We start from the raw sequence: 19,565 nt of genomic DNA on the forward strand, positions 1-19,565 counted from the left end.
GTGACTTGAAGAAGATGTCTGCAAAGTTATAAATAGAAATGTTTCTTAAAAAAATACTTCATATTTGTGGCCAAAGTCTCACATTTACCAAGTGAACAAGTGAGTGACAATATTTAGTATTTTGTATTACAAATTTGCAGGTAAGACTTATTTTCAATTCAAGCCTGCTTTCACTTAGACAAAGGTTGTTAGGTCTTTAGATTTTTGCTCACTTTTCTGTTTTATTATTCTGTGTCTGTTTCTTTACTTGTGAAGCATTTGCTGATCTCTACTTGTGAAAGGTGCTAGATCATTAATAATTTAGTCACGACATGAACTGAATCTGAATTAAATGATTGACTCCTGTTGTGAATGTCCGTGCAGTGCAAATATCAGAGGGAAAAGTCAAGCATCTCTTGGCCCTCCAACTGTCTGCAGTGTGTAGCAGGAGCTGGTGGTTAGCAGTGGGTGTTAGTGGGAGGCAGCCAGGTGAGGAGCAAGACATCCAGCGACACAGCGACAGGGTCAACAAGGGGAACGGGCTCCGTTCTTTTTCGGGAGGCAGCATTCGCACAGAAAACGGGCTGAAAAAGGAACCGGCTGAAAAGCATTTGCACACTTTGTTACGAAAGACACAACGTGAGACGGAGACGCGAGGACAAAAGGCTCCAGAAGGACAACGGGAAGCGGCTGATTCACTGAGATGTTGCTGTGCGGAGACATAACAGGACGGGCAAAACCCACCCCACAAAAGACAAAAACAAAAACAAACAAACAAATAATTGGGGAACTGAGCACAGGGACCACACAGCGGCAGCATGAAGCCGACACAAACAGCATAGCGGCAGCCAATCAGCAGGGCAGCAGGCACGCATGAGGGAGGGGTGGGGGCGGGAGCAGTTTTTCGAGACGCTAGTTTAGTTTGTTATCGCTGGCTGGTGTCTCCATGGAAACCTGCCGTACCTTATCCAGTACATGGCCGGGTGCTGGTAGAAATCCAGAGACCCGGATCTCTGCATAGAAAAGCTGTCATCCAGCTGAACACAAAGAGAAACCAGGAAAATCAACCTCGAGTAGGAAAGTTGTTGTTTTTTATTTGCCGCTTTGTCACTTTCTGCTTTTGTTTTTCTGTGGCAGCGACTTACAGAAATGACCGACACTCCGGCGGTGGTGTCGTTGACCTTGGGGCTGGTGTTGAAGTGCTTCTTGATCTTCCCTGCTACTGACAGCTGATGATCGTTCTCGCACACGCCTTCGTCCTGCATCGGGTGGAGAAAACAACATGAGAGCTGTAGTGGGGGAAAATATTTCAAAAATGAATTAGCTGCAAATGAGTTCTATCTCGCGCAGCACTTACAGTGACCCAGGGGTGCTCCAGGACCTGCAGCGCCGTGTACCTCTGGTCCACCTCCACCTCCAGCATGGATCTGATCAGCTCCTTGAGCAGGAAAACACAACAGCTCGTCAGTTTGATGCTTCCAACTGTGAAGCCTGTGAAGAGGATGGAGGTATTCACCATGGCTGTCTCCGACACGTTGTCCCAGTACGGCAGGGGGAATTCTAACTGTCCCATCAGGATCTGATCGAAGAGCACTTCTTGATCTTCACTGCTCCTGCAAGCAGCAGAAATGACATCTCTGATTGTGACTGGCTGCGCACATGGGCTGTCGCATTCTCACTGACTGACTAAGTACCAAGAAGCCAGACCTGCTTGCGCAGATGTTAAGTGTTTCTTTCTTGTGCAACTTACCCTCTGAAGGGCGGGAAACCACACAGCAGGATGTAGGTGATGACTCCAGCTGCCCAGATGTCCACCTTAAGGCCATACCTGCACAAACACAACACACAAATAGACTTAACTTCAGTTTTTCAAGTAAAGAAGAAAACAATGTTGCCTTAAATATACTATTTACTTTCATTAATAATATTAGGCTGCATCATTGGAATAAAGAACTGAAAGCCCAGATTGCACCAAAATATTTAAGAAATCTATGCTTGCTTTCCTAACCGAGGCCCTCCCGCTCTTACCCTGTTTCTGCGATGATTTCAGGTGCTACATATGTCGGGGTCCCACAGACGGTGTATAGGGGTCCGTCCACCACAGTTGCTAAGCCAAAGTCTCCCAGTTTGAGGCTCTTGCTGCCATCTGCATGCTCATACACCTGAAAGAAAAGTCCATGTTGTTAAAGACACAAATCTCTCAGGTGCAGGGAGACGCAACCAGCGTTTGAAGATGAACGGCCTCTTTCTGGTGTGAAAATGCGAAAACAAAAACACTATTCCATGGTAATGCAAGAATAACTCATCTATAGATTGTGTGTCAAACTTCTCAGCGCATCTCAGATTAATTTTTTCATCTGATTCATACTTGAGCCCTTTGGAGGTTTAGAATCGGTTGTGATTTATCTTAATAAGAGCAACAGCCCCTGAAATAGAAATTTAAAAACCCACATCCCAGTCCTTCACGTAACTGCCTGGTTTCAGCTCACGAAACTCACACGGTTTAAATTCAGCAAACTCCAAAGTCTGTTTTTGGCAAAAGGCTCTTACAAACCCACTGCACTGGAGCTGCTCACCGTCAAAGAGACAGAGTTAGCAACAGCAGCTGGCCAACATACACAGTGAGTCAATGAGTGAGCCTGGGCAAAACTATGACTGTATTATTTAAAAAAAGAATCACCAGAAACAAATTTAAAGCAATTTTAACTCGACTCATCTCTGTTGAAGCATGAACTGGCTTCAGGATTTATCCGTGGGATGTCATTGTTAGGAGATGTGGCGCCCTCAGGTGGCCAACAAATAGGACCATCATTAAATGGACAAATCAGCAAAGGGGGGAAATGAAAGCTTACAACACAGTTTATCACATCTAATAATCTGGACCGAGATGCTGCACAGGGAGGATGTGGATCTCATGTGTGATAGCCAAGGGACGAGAGAGAGAGAAAAAGAGAGAGAGAGAGAGAGGGAGAGAGAGAGAGAGAGAGAGAGAGAGAGAGAGAGAGAGAGAGAGAGAGAGAGAAGGAAAGACGGTGTTTTTTTCCTCAGGGACTCAGGTGCCAGAATTTGAAAGACACCTAAAGATCCGAAAATATGCATCGATAAAATCAAAATGTTTCCTAACAACCCCCAAACCTCCCCCAAAATAAGAAAAAAATATATTCTCTCCCTCTATCGCTTACTACACTTCACAAAACATGTGCTGCAACAAGTGGTCGTGAAAATCAGCATTCTGTGGTGTTACAAGGGGGCACACTTGTGACTTTATTGGACAAGTCATCACAGCAGGCTGCAGGACTCTACACCAGAGGAATAATCCCCCCCCCGCCAACACCCCTCACTCCCCTGCCGCCACCAAAAAAGGGGGATTATGTTGAACTTTTGAAATAGGGAACAGCGTGTAAAGAAACAGCTGATTTTGACTGAAAGGGTCGTTGTTTAGTGAAGGGAGGCTCAAAAGGAAAGGGTGGCTGGCTGGAGACAGATTGTGCGTGAGGTGTGAGGGCAGCAGGGATGAGTCATCCCTTCCCTTGTCTGGTCTGCAGACCAGAGTGAGAGTTAGTGATAGCTGACTGTTCACTGAGAAAAGGGAGAAGGAAGAGAGTGACAGAGAGACGACTAGCGTGGCCACACTGGAGCGTGAATGGAATGAAGTGCTGTGGACACCAGTGTGTGTGTGTGTGTGTGTGTGTGTGTGTGTGTGTGTGTGTGTGTGTGTGTGTGTGTGTGTGTGTGTGCACGCACTCACCAGCAGGTTCTCTGGCTTGATGTCTCGGTGCACAATGTTGAGGCTGTGGAGGTATTTGATGGCGTTGACCAGATTGTAGAGCATGCCGCTGGCGTCTCTCTCCGTGTATCTGTTGGCAGAGGTGATGGCGTCGAACAGATCGCCCCCCTGTGGAGAGAAAATCCCTGCGGATGAGCGGACTGCAAAGTGCAAGGAACAAACTTGGCAGGTTTCTCTGTTCTCTTCTTTCCTGTGCCTCTTTCATGCCCCGCAGCCTGACACACTCCACTCCAGGCGTCTGCAGTTGCTGCTCCTTTCTGCGGAGGAGCCTTTTTGAGTGGAGAGGTGGATTTAGTGGCGAGGGCTTTAGCAGCTGCAGGGATAAAGCCTGTCTTTCATGTTTCCCTTTCACTTTATTTCTTCTGTTAATACCCAATGTCTTCTTCCACCCCTGGGATTTTTGCCACCGTCGGTCTTGTGCACCTCAGCCTTCTCTGCACTGCTCCTTCCCTCCCTCCCTGCATGTTAGATCTCTGTCTGCACTTTCGAGTTTAGTATTAGTAGTAGAATGGTTTTGGGTTTTTTTTTCAATCAAAGATCAACCAAAACATCTACAATGACTTCAGGCAGTTAAAAAAAACAACAACCAAGTTTGTAACACATCAAGCAAACCCAGTCATAACCAGCAGTGTGTCAGATGTCTCCATGCAATTATATATGAAGCCTGAGCACTCAACTCAGAGACTCACACCTGCCTGCCAGTCATAACAGTTAAGAAAAGAAGAGTTAAGAAAGAGTTAAGAAAAGCCTCTCTTTCTGTCCCATTCATGGGCGGCCCTCCCCTCCATCCTCCATCCTTCTCCCGAGGACCCACCTCGTGTGCGTGAGCACAGACACACTTCCTCCGCAGATTGCCTCTCATCTATATTCTGTAGTACTCCACACTGCAACGGGAACAGATGGATCACATTCCTGCCTCCTGAATTATGCACGAGCATCTCTCTCCACTTCGAAACGAACGGGCAGGCGGGGAATAATGTGACCGCACGAGCGCTCCGGGGGCCACGGGTTGGTTCTCCTGAGGCTGTGTGACCGGTTGGAACTGATCCTTTGCATCAGCAGCTGCACGAAGACTGCGACCGATTCAGCCTTCTCGCTCCTACCTGCCTCAAACCAGGCCTGATGAACGTGGCGGCAGCGTGTATGGCAGACCAACATGTATTATTTGTTAGGGATCGTCACTAACCCTGAACTGCATCACACGGAAGGACTGAAAAAAACCCTTCACGACACAACAATCTCCTAATTAAGAGCGTTTCTCTGCAAACATCATTATTCATTGAACTCAAGATTGTGGTATTTGTGCCGTCACCGCTGCTTCTGCTTATTATCTATTTATATTTATTCAGATTCACGCTGTTCTTCTGTGCAGGATTCAGGTCAAATTGAGCAACATTCATAATGCTTACATCTGTTTGTTGAGGTTTTCCAACTGTTTTGCCTTATTTTTATGCTTGTCTATAAATATTTTTGATTTTTTTTTCCTATGTTGTAATAATATCATTCACTGCATGTAAACCCTCTGTGATTCTGCAACTTTTGCCAGATGTTGGATGTGGGAATCTTGAAATAACTTGCTCACATCGGAACATTAAAAAAACATGACAACACACCTTGACCAGCTCCATGACCAGATACAGTTCGCTGTAAGTGTCCACCTCCTCTATGAGCAGGACAATATTTGGATGTTTGACCCGGCGCAGGATGGCCACTTCATTCTGAATCATGTGCTCCTGCAAACAGAGTGAGGACAGAGTTAGTAGCACCTCGAAAACAATCTGGACTGAGAGTCACCAGCTGTCCCGAGCTGCAGCTTACCTTTCCTCTGCATTTGCCCTTGTTGATGATCTTTAGCGCGTACTCTCGTCCCGTGCTGTGCTCCACGCATTCCCGCACCACTGCAAAGTTGCCGTCGCCCAACATTCGTCCCACCTTGTAGCGGTCGGAGATGTAGGACGGCACGGCTGGAACCTCGTCGAGCAGGACCTCAACTGCGGGAGAGGAGGAAAAAAAAAACACAAGGTTTCGAACAAACGTCTAGAACATTGAATCATAAATAGATTTGCAGTCGGTTTGTATAAGGGGCCTGGAGTGCCTCATTAATGGAGTCGTTCCGGCAGTTTTTATGGCCACTCATTCATTTATTTTAACGACATCGGAATAATAGCATGCTGCTTCACGCTGCGAGCATGAAGGAATTTACTACAGCATTTTAAATAACTTTCACTGCTATTTTGAAAAAAAAATAACCCGGTGACTCACACACATTCGCCAAATGAACACAGCGGGTGAGAAACGTGAACTCGAGAATGTTATGTTCAAATGAGAAGGACGTCGATGAATCAGAGGGCAGCGCTGTGATTCAGTGCGCGACATTTGCAAAAGAAAACCCACGACGCCCCGGCCCACCGGCGAGCAGATGGGCCGCTCCTCATTACATGAGCACATGAGCTCCACTCACCTTCATTCACAGGCCCGTCGCCATCCTCCACCGAGCTGGAGACCTTAGTGGAAGACAGGGATGTGGAAGAACCCTGGGAGCCCTGCAGAGGAGGAGGGAGCAGAGGCCTTGAGGATCATTAGCATTTGCATTTTTCCCCTCTGAATGACTTAAAGTTTGACAACAGGCACCAACAACGATAAGACAAACCCTTCTGTGGAAATTTCAGCACTAACAAGACAGGCACCTCCCAAAATAGATGAAAGACTCGACTCGACTCATCCTCAGATCATCCGTGGTCTGTCCTTGTGCTCGCAAGTCTGTTTGTTGCACCGTTGCTGAGCGCTCACAACAGAGCCGGTACAGATTTGCCTTAAGCTACTGAGCTAATTGCACCAAATGAAAGAAGCGCTGCCCTGTTTTTATAATATAGAAGGTATTAACCGTCCAACTGCAGCTTTCTATCATATTTCCACCAAGGCACACAGAGAGATTCTTATTGCCGTGTTTAGAATTGAACCCAGAGACCACTGGAGAGAGTGAGCAGTGGGGTGATTATGTTACACTAGAGTGGTGAGATTTCGGCGTCTGCTGCTATCTGACAACAAAACCTCATTACTCCCTCCACCTCCTAACCTTCTGTCTGGTTGTCATGGAAGCAGCTGGGGTTGGGAACGGGGGTCTGGTCGGAAATGAGAGTCGGCCCGGCTCTCAAATTTGTGTCCTTCAGCCACTCGCGTCTATCTTCCAGCTACCGGATTTATCATAATACAGATTTTTTTTTTCCACCCTCGGCTTGGAAAGAAAAGGCTGGTGGCTTGTGGGTGGTGGTCTTGCACCTTGGATACTTTCCTGTTTTTGTAAAAAGAACATTTTCTTTCCATATACTGTGCTCTGCTCCTTTGGCCCTCGAGCAGTAAACAACACACTGTGGTTTTCAGGGCATCATACTGTACACTGCGCTAAATCTTTATTTTTCCTACCTTTGCTCCAGTGGACCAAACCTTTTAGGACACATTATGAGAGGGTGGGGGTGGGTGTGGGTGTGGGTGTGGGGGAGGGGCAACAAAACTTTGTACAACCCCAGAACACATCATGTTTAGTCCTCTGTTTACAGGTTCCAGCAAACCAGTTTAGGTCTTTGCAACAGAGTTCTGGAAGGGTACAATAACAGCTCTATGCTACAGTCTATGGCAAGGTGTGAGTTATCTGAGGCGCCGGGTTTGATCCTGACCGTGTCCTCTGTTTTCTCCTCTTTTTCTCTCTTCTAATGTTTTTACTTAACTTTTGTTCTCGAAGTACAAATAAAAATACAAAACAAATAGAGCCAGCTGAGCCAAGATTCTCACAGCAGGAGAACACAGATATCGGGGGGGGCTCGTGGCACCTGCCTCGAACACAACTAAAATGAAATGCTTAACTATCATAGGACGGTCATTTACGGTCATTTATTTTTTGTTACTAGTATTGTTTGTCCGAAAAAAGAAAGAAACAAACACACATTTTGTATGGTGCCTTGATTTTTACATGTTGAGATTTTGCGTTCTACCACTCCATCTAATGCTAAACTATCATAGGACTGTCATTTTGGTAAATTTCAGGCAATTTAAAATAATTTAAAAAAAATTTTGGCCCCATAAAAAACATACTATAGTATGTTTGTTTTTTTTTAAATTGGTCAGGTCGGGGGGAGACATGGCGCAGCTGCTGCACTGCCTGCATACATAAATGACTCCCACCGCCATTAGGAAGGTCCTAAAAGTCATAAAACAAAAACTCACGTTTGTCTCAGGTTTGTCTCATCAAGGTCGACAAATCACACATGTCAACCTTCACTGACAAACAGGAAGTGCACGATTTGCGTAATTTGCTTACACACATGATTAATGAGACCTCTTTCAGTCCACATTTCATCCACTAAACATGCTTCAAATTTCAGCAAATTTGCCACACGGGTCCAGAATGGTGAATGTTTTTCACAAACATGAGGAATGGCTCTACAGCGCCACCTACAGAAACAATGGCAGCCACCCAGATCCATGTGACTGTTTCCAGCGACGCACAGATAAATCAGTAATTTGTTTCATCGGGGCCTCCACCTCAAACAGTCACCCTGCAGAAAGTTTATTGAGGGGTTTGATGGCGACAACGGCGTCCGAGAGGTTAGCGGACATTGGCAGGTGCCAGCAGGCATCGGCAGGTGTCAGCGGGACACAGCAGGCTCAGTCCCTTGAGCGCTGCTTGCAGCTTTAATTACATTTCTGGGCTCTTATTATGGAGTCTAGACAGAAGGGAAATATAATCTATTCGACTCATCTGATGAGATCAACACACTTCAGGGATTGAGTCCCTCTGCTGTGTCAGTTGGACACAGGGATGTTTTCTAACCCCAATCCTTAAGGACACCAAATCCCACAGGATTGTGATTAAATGCTTCAGGGAGAATTAAAAAAAAAAAAAAAAAACAGATCAAGGAATCCTTCTCTAGGCTAAGAAATGACTTCATCCGAAACGGCGGCAATGGGATGAACCTGACAGCACTAACACGTGGCATCATCAAATTGTGATTGTCAGTCTGTGTAATATGTGCAGTCCTAATGTTGGGGGAGGGGAGAAACACAACACAAATGATGGTCACGAGAAGAAAGACAAGACACAAAATGAAAATGAAATGACAGTGAATTTAATGATAACATCAACACATGGAAAATTAAACAGCGAGCGAAGAAAGTACAAATGGAAACGAATGAGCCGGGAAGAGCTGGTGGTCTCACATCAGATCCGGAACCAGAACACAACTGACTCATAGGCGCAACAAAACATGCCAAGGGCCTTATGGAAGATTCAATGGTTTGATCAGGGTGGATGGAGATTGAAAGATATGTTATTAGGAATCTGGTTTGAAACATCCAAGATTGTAATTAGCCGGATCTCAGTGTTAAAGGGCCCATGCTTCAGTGTTTGTATTCACCAGGAGACCTCATGCGGAACAGCCAGTCACTTCGGCAGGTGTGAAAAACCAAAAAGAAAAAAAAAAATTGAACACAACAAAACAAACAAAAAAAAATGAGACAAACCTACATCAACACAACATGAAATGAGACGGAGTAATACAGCCAGATAACAAATAAAAGAACAGCACGCTCACGGGACGGCGATGATACAATCTCAGGTTCACAACAGACTTATTCACACAGTTCGTCTCTCTCTCTCTCTCTCTCTCTCTCACACACACACACACACACTCAAACACACACTGAGACACACTGAGACACACACACACACACACACAATTTAATTAATTCATGAATCACCCTACAAAAAAAAAACGTGGTTGGTGATATTGAGAGGTGGAGCATGCAATTCAATGGGTAGTGGATGTGAATGAGTCAATGGTGAGAGGATGTGGATGTCATACTACAGCTGACTATTAGCGCTCGCTGTCTCTCGTACACTCACATGAACCTGCCACCTGACTGTCCCGCTGGCAAACGGCTTTGTGTGACTCCTCGCTCGACTGTCAGTCACTGTGCTCCATTATTTCCTTACCAAAGCCTTTACACGTGGAGCCACAAGTTGTGACATGTTCAACATGTTGGCTTATTCACCAGATCCACCTGGTTTCATTTACATTAAAACATGGGATCACGCATCTAGGGGGTTCTGCAACTGAACTGTAGCTCATCCACCATGTCGAGATCCAACAGAGAACATTTATAATCAATCTTAAAATTATATTATGTAAACCAATCAGCTTGCTTTTAGTTTTTGACCAAAACCAGGAAGTAATCACTGCAAGGAAACAGAAGAAGAGAAAGCAGAAGAAGAGGAAGCGGTTGCCGGCCAAGTCACTGCTAAAAAGATCTGCTTGTGTTGCAGTAATGGCTGCGTTGTCACAGCTGGGGGGCATTTTCATTTTTGAAAGGAGTGACAAAAAACATCACTAAAGGCTTTTTTTTTCTGTGTGGGAAAGCGTGCTTGCTTTACTTACAACCGGCTGTGGAGAGAGTTAAACAAGGCGGGGGGGACACAGCTAATGTCGCCCAGTTCAACAATAGATTTAGCAGCAAGGCTAAACTAGGAGCCACAGATCTGATTGAGTCGTTCGCATGAAAGGCAACAGCTTTGACCAATCACCTCTCAAACTCTCCCTCCACTTTACAAACACTTCCTGCAAGCTCTTTACCAGATACGAGAATTTCATCCAGAGGGTTTGGCGGGGGGGCATCCCAGCTGGTTTGCCATGTTAATGAAATATTGAAGCAATACAAATAGAGCAAGTTAAGGTGCCCTCGCTCAGGCTAGCAGTTCTGAAGAGACTATCAGAGGATGGGGGGAGGTGCTCGACTGTGAATGTAGACCATTTCATCACACTTCTGACGCTTTGATTCATGTAAAAAAAAAAAAAAAGGGGTCACACCAGCATGCATCAAATGCATGGAAAGGCAGGAAATTGCTTATGTGCAAATGGAGATTTCGTGTTGGAAAGTGTTACGAAATGGTCAACCGCCGCCCCTTTTTTTTAAACCGAAGCGCACACGAGCGTGTAAGTGATTCTCTGTGCACTTTCAGCAAAGGCCTGTGCCTGTAGCGGCGTGCACGTGTTAAAAAGTGCGGGAGTGGGCTGGGGGGAGGAAAAGGCCACTGCGCAACATCACGTCTGTATGTCCTGCCCAGGGAAAATAGATTGGGACGGCCTGAGCTGTGTGAGCAACCTACATCAGGCTGCAAAGTGCCTCTGAGTGCTTAAACACATGTCGGACGAGGTGAACTATAAATATATGGATCTACGCTGCGCTCAGAGTTGTAGGTCAGAAAAGCTCTGTGGCTGCAGGGATTTGTGCTGGCTTTTAGTGGTTCAAAAAAAGTTTCATTTCTCCTTGGGCCTTGCTACCAAAATCCTGTATTTATGTTTTGCAGCTGCAGTAAAGCGTCGTAGACTCCACGTTCACGACGCCTCACGTTGCTACACGCTTTGATGACAAGGAAGGAGAGGATGTGCGCAGAAGAAGCGGAGGGGGGGGGGGGCTTGGCGCCTACTTTTTTCGAAGGAGATTAGAATTCATCAAAGAGTGACATGATGGAATATAATTTGCTCTGTGTGAAGTTAATACCCTCTCGTGTGGGGAAGTGGGGGTGGGCTTTGCCAGGCTTAGCGAGAGCAGGAGCGGGAGAGGCGACGGAGAGAAATTAGAAACTGGTGGGGAGGAGAAGGGATGGCGGCAATGCAGGGAAAGATGCTGAGGAGAGGGGGAGGTGGAGGAGGAGGGAGGAGGAGGAAGGAGGGCATCACACTGTCACAGAGCCGCAGAGTGCAGAGGCGAGATAACGGACTGCGAGCCGGGCTCTTTCTCCCCCTCCCACTGAGGCCGTGGCACACTGGGCTTGCGAGCCAACGTTCGGACGGAATGACCTCGTCCTCACAAGGCCGAGAGCGCCGAGGTCGGAGCGCTGCTGCGAGGCTAATTTGTGGGAGGCTCATGTTTGATGAGGAAAGTGCACGGCGGAGGAGACCCTGAGAACTGCGGTCGCGCATGGAGATGCTGCTATTTTTTTTCTCTATCTTTTTCATCCCATTCAATCTGTTTGGTTACATCTGGTTAACCCCGGATCCATGTGTCCTTAATGAGAACAAAGCAGGAATATATGAGGGGATTGAACGGGGGGTGGGATTGAATATTTCACACAGGCTGCGTGCACCGTCCTGCCTCTCTGAGATCAGTGTTGACCCACTTCCTTTGTGCTGGTTAGCTGTGGCATTCTCGGCCATGGGTGCCGTGCACCTTGTGCTGTGACTGTAACCCAAATGGGGTCTGCCATCGCGCTGACCTTTCAATCAATTAAACAGCATCGCTGATGGGTCGTGAGGCCCGAGGGCTGCCTTTGCCGGCCAGCCAGCCAGCCAATGATTCTTCCCAGTGCATCAAATGTAGCACGAGATCGACGCTGCCGAGCACGAGAGATACATTTTTAATGCTGCGCCTATTGTGGCCTATGGAGCCCTGCCACACTGCCGATATAAAGCCATTTCCCCTTATCACACCCACTCTGGAATTTTAATCCCACACGATTAATTGTCTGGCCTTTAGATTTTGAAATAAATGGTTAGAATTGGCCCCTTTCACAACTCCCAATGTCGGGTGTTAGCTTCCTGCTGAAACTGATGTTCTGTTTGGACCTCACACATGGGGAAAATACAAGGCAGGCTGAGATGGAGTCACCGGGGAGAAGTCTCAGGGATTTATCAGCCCCATTTGTCATGTCGCATAGGGGGGCGGTTCATATGCTCTATGCTTTATACTTTAGCACGCACGCTTTAAAAAAAAAAAAGAAAAAAGCAGAGCAAGGAAGAGAAGTAAGCGATGGACTTATTTCCTGGCCGGGTCGCTGACAGGCGAGAAATACACATTATTGTCTGGAAATTGCTAAGGTGACTTTTGCATAATGTGGGACCTTTAAAGGTTGGAAACTTTGAGCTATTTTTTTCTGTCCTTTTCTACCTTGTTTGCCTGCATGTGAATGAGTGAATAATAGCAAAAATGAATCATGGCTATAGCCCAGCTGTCAAGTATAAATTAGTACACACAATGCAAGCGGAAATCTATTATAAATACACAACCAGGCGACATTTCCTATCGCTGTCTGTCCCGTGAGATGAGATGAAGTGTGTGTGTGTGTGTGTGTGTGTGTGTGTGTGTGTGTGTGTGTGTGTGTGTGTGTGTGTGTGTTCTTTCTGTACACTAGATGGAAATAAATCAGCAACAGACTAGAAATTAAAGTGTCGCTGTGAGAGTCTGATTAAGACTGACGCTGGTATTTAAAGCTCCAAATCCTTGCTGTCAAGAGCTGGATTAGCAAATACTTACACACACACACACATACACACACACACAGAACCCTATAGATGAACTTTCCTCTGTAGATTTTTTTTCTCCCTTAGAGTTGCATGCTCCCTCTCTGCACAAGTGTTTTCACCATTTCAACCCAAAACCATTTTATAGTGCACATTATGTCCTTGCTGCTTCTCTATACAAAACAAATTATTAATGTTAAATCTTTGATCAAGGATTCTTCTCAAGTGAGACCCATAACAGAACTAGTATAAAATGTACTTCTAATTTTTTTCTTTCACAAAGAGACAAGTACAAAATGACATGACTCATTAATAATAATAATTTAAAAATAAATTCTTATATCAGCTATTGGTCCAGATTGAGACTTATTTTTTTGATGCTTAGCAGCTAACGGAGAATGTAAACTGCTTTACAGCAGAACCTGAAGCAGGTCCGATGACAGCCAATCGTCGGCCCCATTTTTGGAGTGAATATTGCACAAGTTAGCAACTCGCTGTCAGTAACAGCATCATATGTAGTTTGACTACCAGAGATGTAACAGCATCAAAATCTCATGGTGCTGAGAAAAGTCTGATATTTCTTGCAAAATTTGGAGGAAAAGACAAATATGTTTTTTTAGACTGCATCTCATTCACTTTCTTCTTTCTCAATTCTCAAACCAAAAAAAGCTAAAATATGTTAGATTTACAACTCTGTGGAAATGGGCAGAGCACAAACAATGACTGTAAATGTAGTTTTTACTTTCCTGTGGCTGGAAAAACCTACACCTTTTGCCCTGTATTGTTTAAAAACCATAATTTATCAAGACGTTGAGTCACTTTTCTCATGGTGACTGCCATGAAATTGACAATTCTGTTACATCCAAACGAATACCAAAGAAATACAGAAAGAGCTACGGGTCAGTGAATGACAAGAAATGAGCATTGGAAGAGGAGTAACCATTGGAAACCTATAGCAACACTGCATGGAAGCCGTCACCCGCTCTCTGAGACTCCGGAAACGGCAGAGCGGGACTGCATGAGGTCAAAGGTCAACGCCCGACCCCTTTCTGAGACACTCTAGATGGTGCGATGTTGCAGTTTCTAAGATGTTGTCGGCCTACTTTCAGTCTCCGCTTTGTCCTTTTCCTGAGAACATAAGCAACGGCGTATAAATAAAGTGCCACTAAAGGTTGACTCTGTGTGTGTGTGTGTGTGTGTGTGTGTGTGTGTGTGTGTGTGTGTGTGTGTGTGTGAGTGATTGCCTACAGGTTCTGGTCTTACCCGACGTCGGCTGAGGCTGCCTGGGCTGGTCGGGGAGGGGCTGGGAGACTTTCCCGAATGAGGGGTGGAGAGCTGACTGGCCGGTGTCCCGTTCACTGGTGGGGGGAAAAACCCAGAGAGAGAGACACAAAAATTGGAGCAGCATTGAATGAGTTTGGTAAGACTGAGACGTTAAAATAGACCAGCCTGCGAACGCCAAAGCATGCTTTCTAGAAGCGATATGTGTTTGTGCCAGAGTCTCGCAGCGGCAGCCCACATTTCCGCCCTCGCCGTCGATCCATTCCCATGAATGAGGCAGAGGAGGAGGAGGAGGAGCAGGAAGAGGAGAGGGGGAGGAAGGCATAAAGGAAGAGAGCACTCGAGTCCACGCTGCTCTTTTTATAACAGCAGCCAAAACACAAATCCTGCTGCTCCAAACGTCCCAGAAACAAAGGCTGCTCGCTTGGCTGGAACCTGCTCTGAGGTTCCTGCCACCTAATGCTGCAAGGAGGCATGTCAACATATATAAGACCTCTGTCCTAATTTTCAGCGCCATCATCATACGCAGTGGACTTGTGAACCGAGTCTGATCTACTTCTCAAGCTGCAGGCAGAAAGCCGGCGGCGTCGCTGCATCAAAGGTTGCATTATATGCAAAATTCCTCCCGACTTTTATACGAAGAATAATGCGTCTCTGGCCTTTCGGTGAACAACCCCAGAAATTGAGTGCTCCATCTATAAAGTGTCAGCTAAGACGGGTGGTTCTTCAAATACGCTCTTTGTGATGTCACAAAGGGATTCTACCTTACTGGAGAATCTCCAGGTGAGAGGGTTTTGCCCTTGTTCATGACATCTAGAGGGTCCAACAAAGCAATGGTTGAAGCAAAAAAAATCTAAAATCAAGCATCCTTATTCAGAGGTCGTAAACAGAGGGTTAAATTTAGATTAGATTGTGGACATCTATGAGTTGTTGTTTTTTTTGTTTTTTTTATCAGGCTGCTTCACTGGAGACTGAGGTGAAAAATAAAGGTCTAACAATGTGCACAATACAAGACCTTTAAAAACGAGAACCTTCACATTAATTACCACTGTACCGGAATTCAGTGTGTAATCAAGCAGAGGGAGAAAAAAAAAAAAACAGCCACAAATGAAATCATTAACCAGCCCCCAATAAAATCTGTCTCCTTTGTTTCGCCTCAGGCATGGCAACAACGCAGCGTTTCACCTCAAGTCAACTCGCACTCTCCCCAGCTGACCTGCAGGCCAGTGAGATCTCACAGGAGCTTTGGCCATCAGGTCAGATGATTTCTGGAGGCATCAAGCCAGGAAGCAGGCATGGGGGCTACAAAAGGGCTCTGACGTTGGGGGGGGGTAAAACATATGGAAATCGAAGCAATGTTTTAAAAACAAAAGTCCAGAATGCTTTGCTTGCGTTAACATGATGAACCAGAGGGGGAGTCGAGTCGAGTATTCAGAGCATGATGAGACAGACAAATAAAAACACGGGACAAACACAGCTTTACATAATAACCACACAAATCCGGAAGACAAACCAGATTTTTTTTTTTTTAACCTTCTCCCCTAATTACCAGCACGTGTGATTGGAGGGTTAGTGGCCCCGCCTTCTCCGAACAATATTAATATTGCTGCTGAGATCAAATAACTTTCCCCCTAATTATACAACACAGACGACTCAAAGAGCATCAACGCACAACACACACGTGTGTGTGTGTGTGTGTGTGTGTGTGTGTGTGTGTGTGTGTGTGTTTTCCCTCTCCTCTCGCTCTTTCTTCCCCGTTGCATAACGGATCGGACTATTTCGAGGAGAAAAGCTTTCCGAACCGCAATTCCTGGACGTCTCTCTCCATTGATGAATGAATTCGACACAGACAGACAGGCAGCTCGGCAGGCAGGCAGGCAGGCAGACAGACAGACAGGCAGGCAGTCACTCCTCGCTGTTACACAACGCAACTCGTTAACAAGACAGCGACTTCACACGGAAAGACAACATCCCAGCCGGATCGCTTTCCATTTTAAAATCACGCTGTCACCAAGCGAAAACATTCGCATCCGCAGCGGATCCACCGAAACTTTACGCAAATGAAATAATCATGCTGGAAAATTCCAAGCGGGATCTGCCGGTTACGGCCAAAAACAGATTAAAAAAAAAAAAAAAAAAAAAAGATAATGACTGTCATAAAACAGCCGAATGAGATGTTGTTTGTTGTTTTGTTTTTTGTTTTTTTTGTTCCTACCTTCCACCTCCAGCATGATGGAGAAACACAGTGATAGTCCCAAGCGGATGTGCAGAGCAGGAGACGCGCGCGCGGTCCGTGTGTGATAGTAAAAGTGTGATGAATGGGAGGCGAGCGGCGGCGGCGCAGCTCAGGGCTGCAACACAGCGGAGAGGCGGAGACGCCGCTTGCGCAAACTCTGACGCGCACCGGGGAGCCAGAGATGGAGGTGGGAGGAGAGATGAGCAGAGAGACAGAAATATTCTGTGTGTGTGTGTGTGTGTGTGTGTGTGTGTGTGTGTGTGTGTAGAGGTGGGGGGGGGTACTAAGACAAGCTACGGGATCGGGTTTTTGGCGCTGCTGATGGACAGACAACAGACAGAAGAGCCCGCAGTATCGGGAGCTTCGGTGGTCACGTGGGAGGAAGCAGTATTCAGCCTCTTTTTTGTTTGTTTCCTGTCTGAATATCTGCAGTCAGTCACCAGGGTGCAACATCCACAAGTGGATTGACGCTGAACACAATTGTGCCCGCGTAAACACACTCAAAATGACACTGAAAACAATTGGGAATATTTTTTTTTTGGGGGGGAGATCAGGAAAATTGTGATGTCATAAGGGGCACTGGCGCATCTCCCAGGTTATTTGCAACAAACTCAGCTATCATGTTCCTTCTTCTCCATCTCAGATTGCATCACCTCAAAGGATCAGGCGCTCTGCAACCTACAAATGTTAAAATTAAATCCAGAGAGTTTTGTTTTGTTTTTTACAGAAGGCTGTAAACAGATGGTTCAATGTGCACATGCTGTTCTCGGGAGATCTCAGGTGTTGGTTTTGCCTTACGAGACTCTCCCCGTGTTTTTTCTCCGTCCAAACATGCGGTGAGTGCGACAAGTTCTAACTTTAAAGTTGTTTTTGCAGCAGGCTGTAAACAGAGCGCTAACATGCAGCCAGCTGCATTCTGGAGGTCTACCTGGATTTTAAGGATAGTTAAATAACAGCCATGGGTGTGTTGACCAAAGTCCAGGATTAAGATTTTAAAATGATGATAACTAAATGATGATAATATGAAATGAAGCCATCAGTCCATCAATTAATTGCAAGACGTGACTGAAGTTTGACTCAACTCCTCCTGCACACATAACCACTCTGCACAGAACTATCTTGATTTTGACGATGTATACTGTGTGTGTGTCTGCACATGCGACAGATGAAAACTGCTTCAGACAAACGAGTCAGATTTATGTAAACTAGTAGAAAGTCTTCTCTGCATTCATTTTGCCATGACACATTGAGACATCACTGAGCCATCGGCGTGTCTCATAAACTTAACGTCGACAAAAATAAAAGACGAAGAAGAAGAAGAAGAAGAAGAAGAAGCCGTGAGGGAAATGAGTGCGTCCGCTTCGCCCCAGCTGTGCCTTTAACCACACACATGACAAATGTGCCTTCACATATGCTGGTGGAACACGTCAAGCTAAAACCATCACGCTATAGTTTCCATCAAGGTTAACTTTCATTTGAAGTTCAACAGACAATCAACACACGTCAATGTTCTTTTTGCTCCTTACTGTCACATTCAAAGGCCAACGTTTTGTGGCGAGCAGAACAAGAATATAGCCGACTAATGGGTGTTCCTGCTGCGTTGCATTCATCAGGCCAGCCTTAAAAAGGGTGAGAGCCCCCAAGTATCTGAAGTGATGCCTGCAGACACCATCTGCAGTCCTCCTGCACTTCATTTTAGCCAGTGTGAAGCATCAGAGGGGGAGTAGAGAGACAGATGGAGCCAAGGGGAGAGCAACTCTTGCGTGCCTGAGTGCAAAACTGTTTTCTCGCATCATTCTGTGTGTGTGTGTGTATGTGTGTGTGTGTTTAGGTACTCAGCCGGGGTCATGAGATCACCTCCGTACGACTCTCGAGCGATGACAATGTCGGGCTGACACGCAGCCGCCTGCCCACGCAGCGTGAGGATTGATGTTGACATCGCTTGGTGACTTCAGCTGTTTTTCGTTAGCGCTTAATACGCTGTTTGGCATTTGGAGTGAGTCAGAAAAAGTTTGCACCTCGTTTGGTGGATCACAGTGGACCGGCAAGGCTGATGGATTCCAACATGTTCTGGATTTTGCCTCCTGTTTCCGCCTGGTAACTGCCGATTCCACTGGAGTTGGCCAACCAAATTCTTTTACTGTTACAGTCCAAATAATCTTACTTACTTCCTACTGTTTTAGTGTCTTACTGATAAACTGTGAATTACTTCATTTCCTTTAATTCTGGAAATAGAGGTGTTTTATGTCTTTTATATTCTGTATGGTTTTAACATATTTATTTGTGCGATATTTCTGTAAAAAAAAACAAAAAAACAAAAAATGTAACTATTTTTAATTGTCTTTCTCTGGGAAAGCCGAAAGACTCCTCAAAATTTGGTTGTGCTTGCATAATGATAGAATAGTGACCACGAAGCTACAGATCAAGACATCCTATTTGTGAGATATTATTTGCACATCAATGCCCTGACAGACTTCCTATGTGCCACAAAGTTGAAATAAAGTCTTACCAAAGTTTGTTGGTTGCATTTTTGGTGTCCTTTGAAAGATAAAATGCCTCTGGTTTTTATGAAACCACCATTACTGCAGAGAAAGCCAATCTCTTCAGCAGCACCAAGGCTAGAGGCCACTTCCTGTTTATCTTCTCCCCAACCCTCTAGTGTCCCCACGGCCTCCTCCCGGTTTCACCTGCTAAAAGGAAACTGATTAGTTGTGGTAGCCATAAAAGATTAAGATCGTTTGAAAGCGCTATCTGTTGGAGCCTGGCAGAGAAGGATGTCAGGGTTCAAACAGGAGCCGTTAACTGCAAAGCTGCCATGAAAGGGTTCAGCCGGAGAACATCTTCCATCCTCAGTGTCTTCTCTTATGCAACATCCCAGAAGTCTCCCCGGTTATGTTTTTCTTATTCTCCAGAAACAAGTAAGATAAGTTTAATTCTACCTGTGTTGGGAAGCAGCCCGATGAGGTGTTTATCTTGTTTTTATGTTCCC

The 19,565-nt window shown here is 45.7% G+C and overlaps 1 protein-coding gene across 4 annotated transcripts in view; it reads right to left on the reverse strand.

Annotated features, from left to right (window-relative positions):
- dclk1a (doublecortin-like kinase 1a) overlaps nucleotides 1-19,565 on the reverse strand; it is a 43,699-nt gene that overhangs the window by 2,659 nt on the left and 21,475 nt on the right. For 2 of the 4 annotated variants that reach the window (XM_076031724.1, XM_076031725.1), the window contains exons 6-15: nucleotides 14,323-14,417; nucleotides 6,228-6,309; nucleotides 5,585-5,757; nucleotides 5,380-5,499; nucleotides 3,728-3,874; nucleotides 2,008-2,141; nucleotides 1,730-1,807; nucleotides 1,496-1,592; nucleotides 1,337-1,417; nucleotides 1,125-1,238 (exon numbers count right to left, since the gene is read on the reverse strand). In XM_076031724.1, coding sequence (XP_075887839.1) covers nucleotides 1,125-1,238; nucleotides 1,337-1,417; nucleotides 1,496-1,592; nucleotides 1,730-1,807; nucleotides 2,008-2,141; nucleotides 3,728-3,874; nucleotides 5,380-5,499; nucleotides 5,585-5,757; nucleotides 6,228-6,309; nucleotides 14,323-14,417 — 1,121 coding nt within the window. Of the gene's footprint in view, nucleotides 1-942; nucleotides 1,017-1,124; nucleotides 1,239-1,336; nucleotides 1,418-1,495; nucleotides 1,593-1,729; nucleotides 1,808-2,007; nucleotides 2,142-3,727; nucleotides 3,875-5,379; nucleotides 5,500-5,584; nucleotides 5,758-6,227; nucleotides 6,310-14,322; nucleotides 14,418-16,555; nucleotides 16,740-19,565 lie in introns of those variants that run through there. The other 2 variants (XM_076031727.1, XM_076031726.1) reach the window with 2 other exon arrangements.

The sequence above is a fragment of the Nelusetta ayraudi genome, unplaced genomic scaffold (assembly GCF_046127955.1).
Source record: "Nelusetta ayraudi isolate G7.1 ecotype Tasmania unplaced genomic scaffold, CSIRO-AGI_Nayr_v1 ptg000033l, whole genome shotgun sequence".
Classification (NCBI taxonomy): Eukaryota; Metazoa; Chordata; class Actinopteri; order Tetraodontiformes; family Monacanthidae; genus Nelusetta; species Nelusetta ayraudi.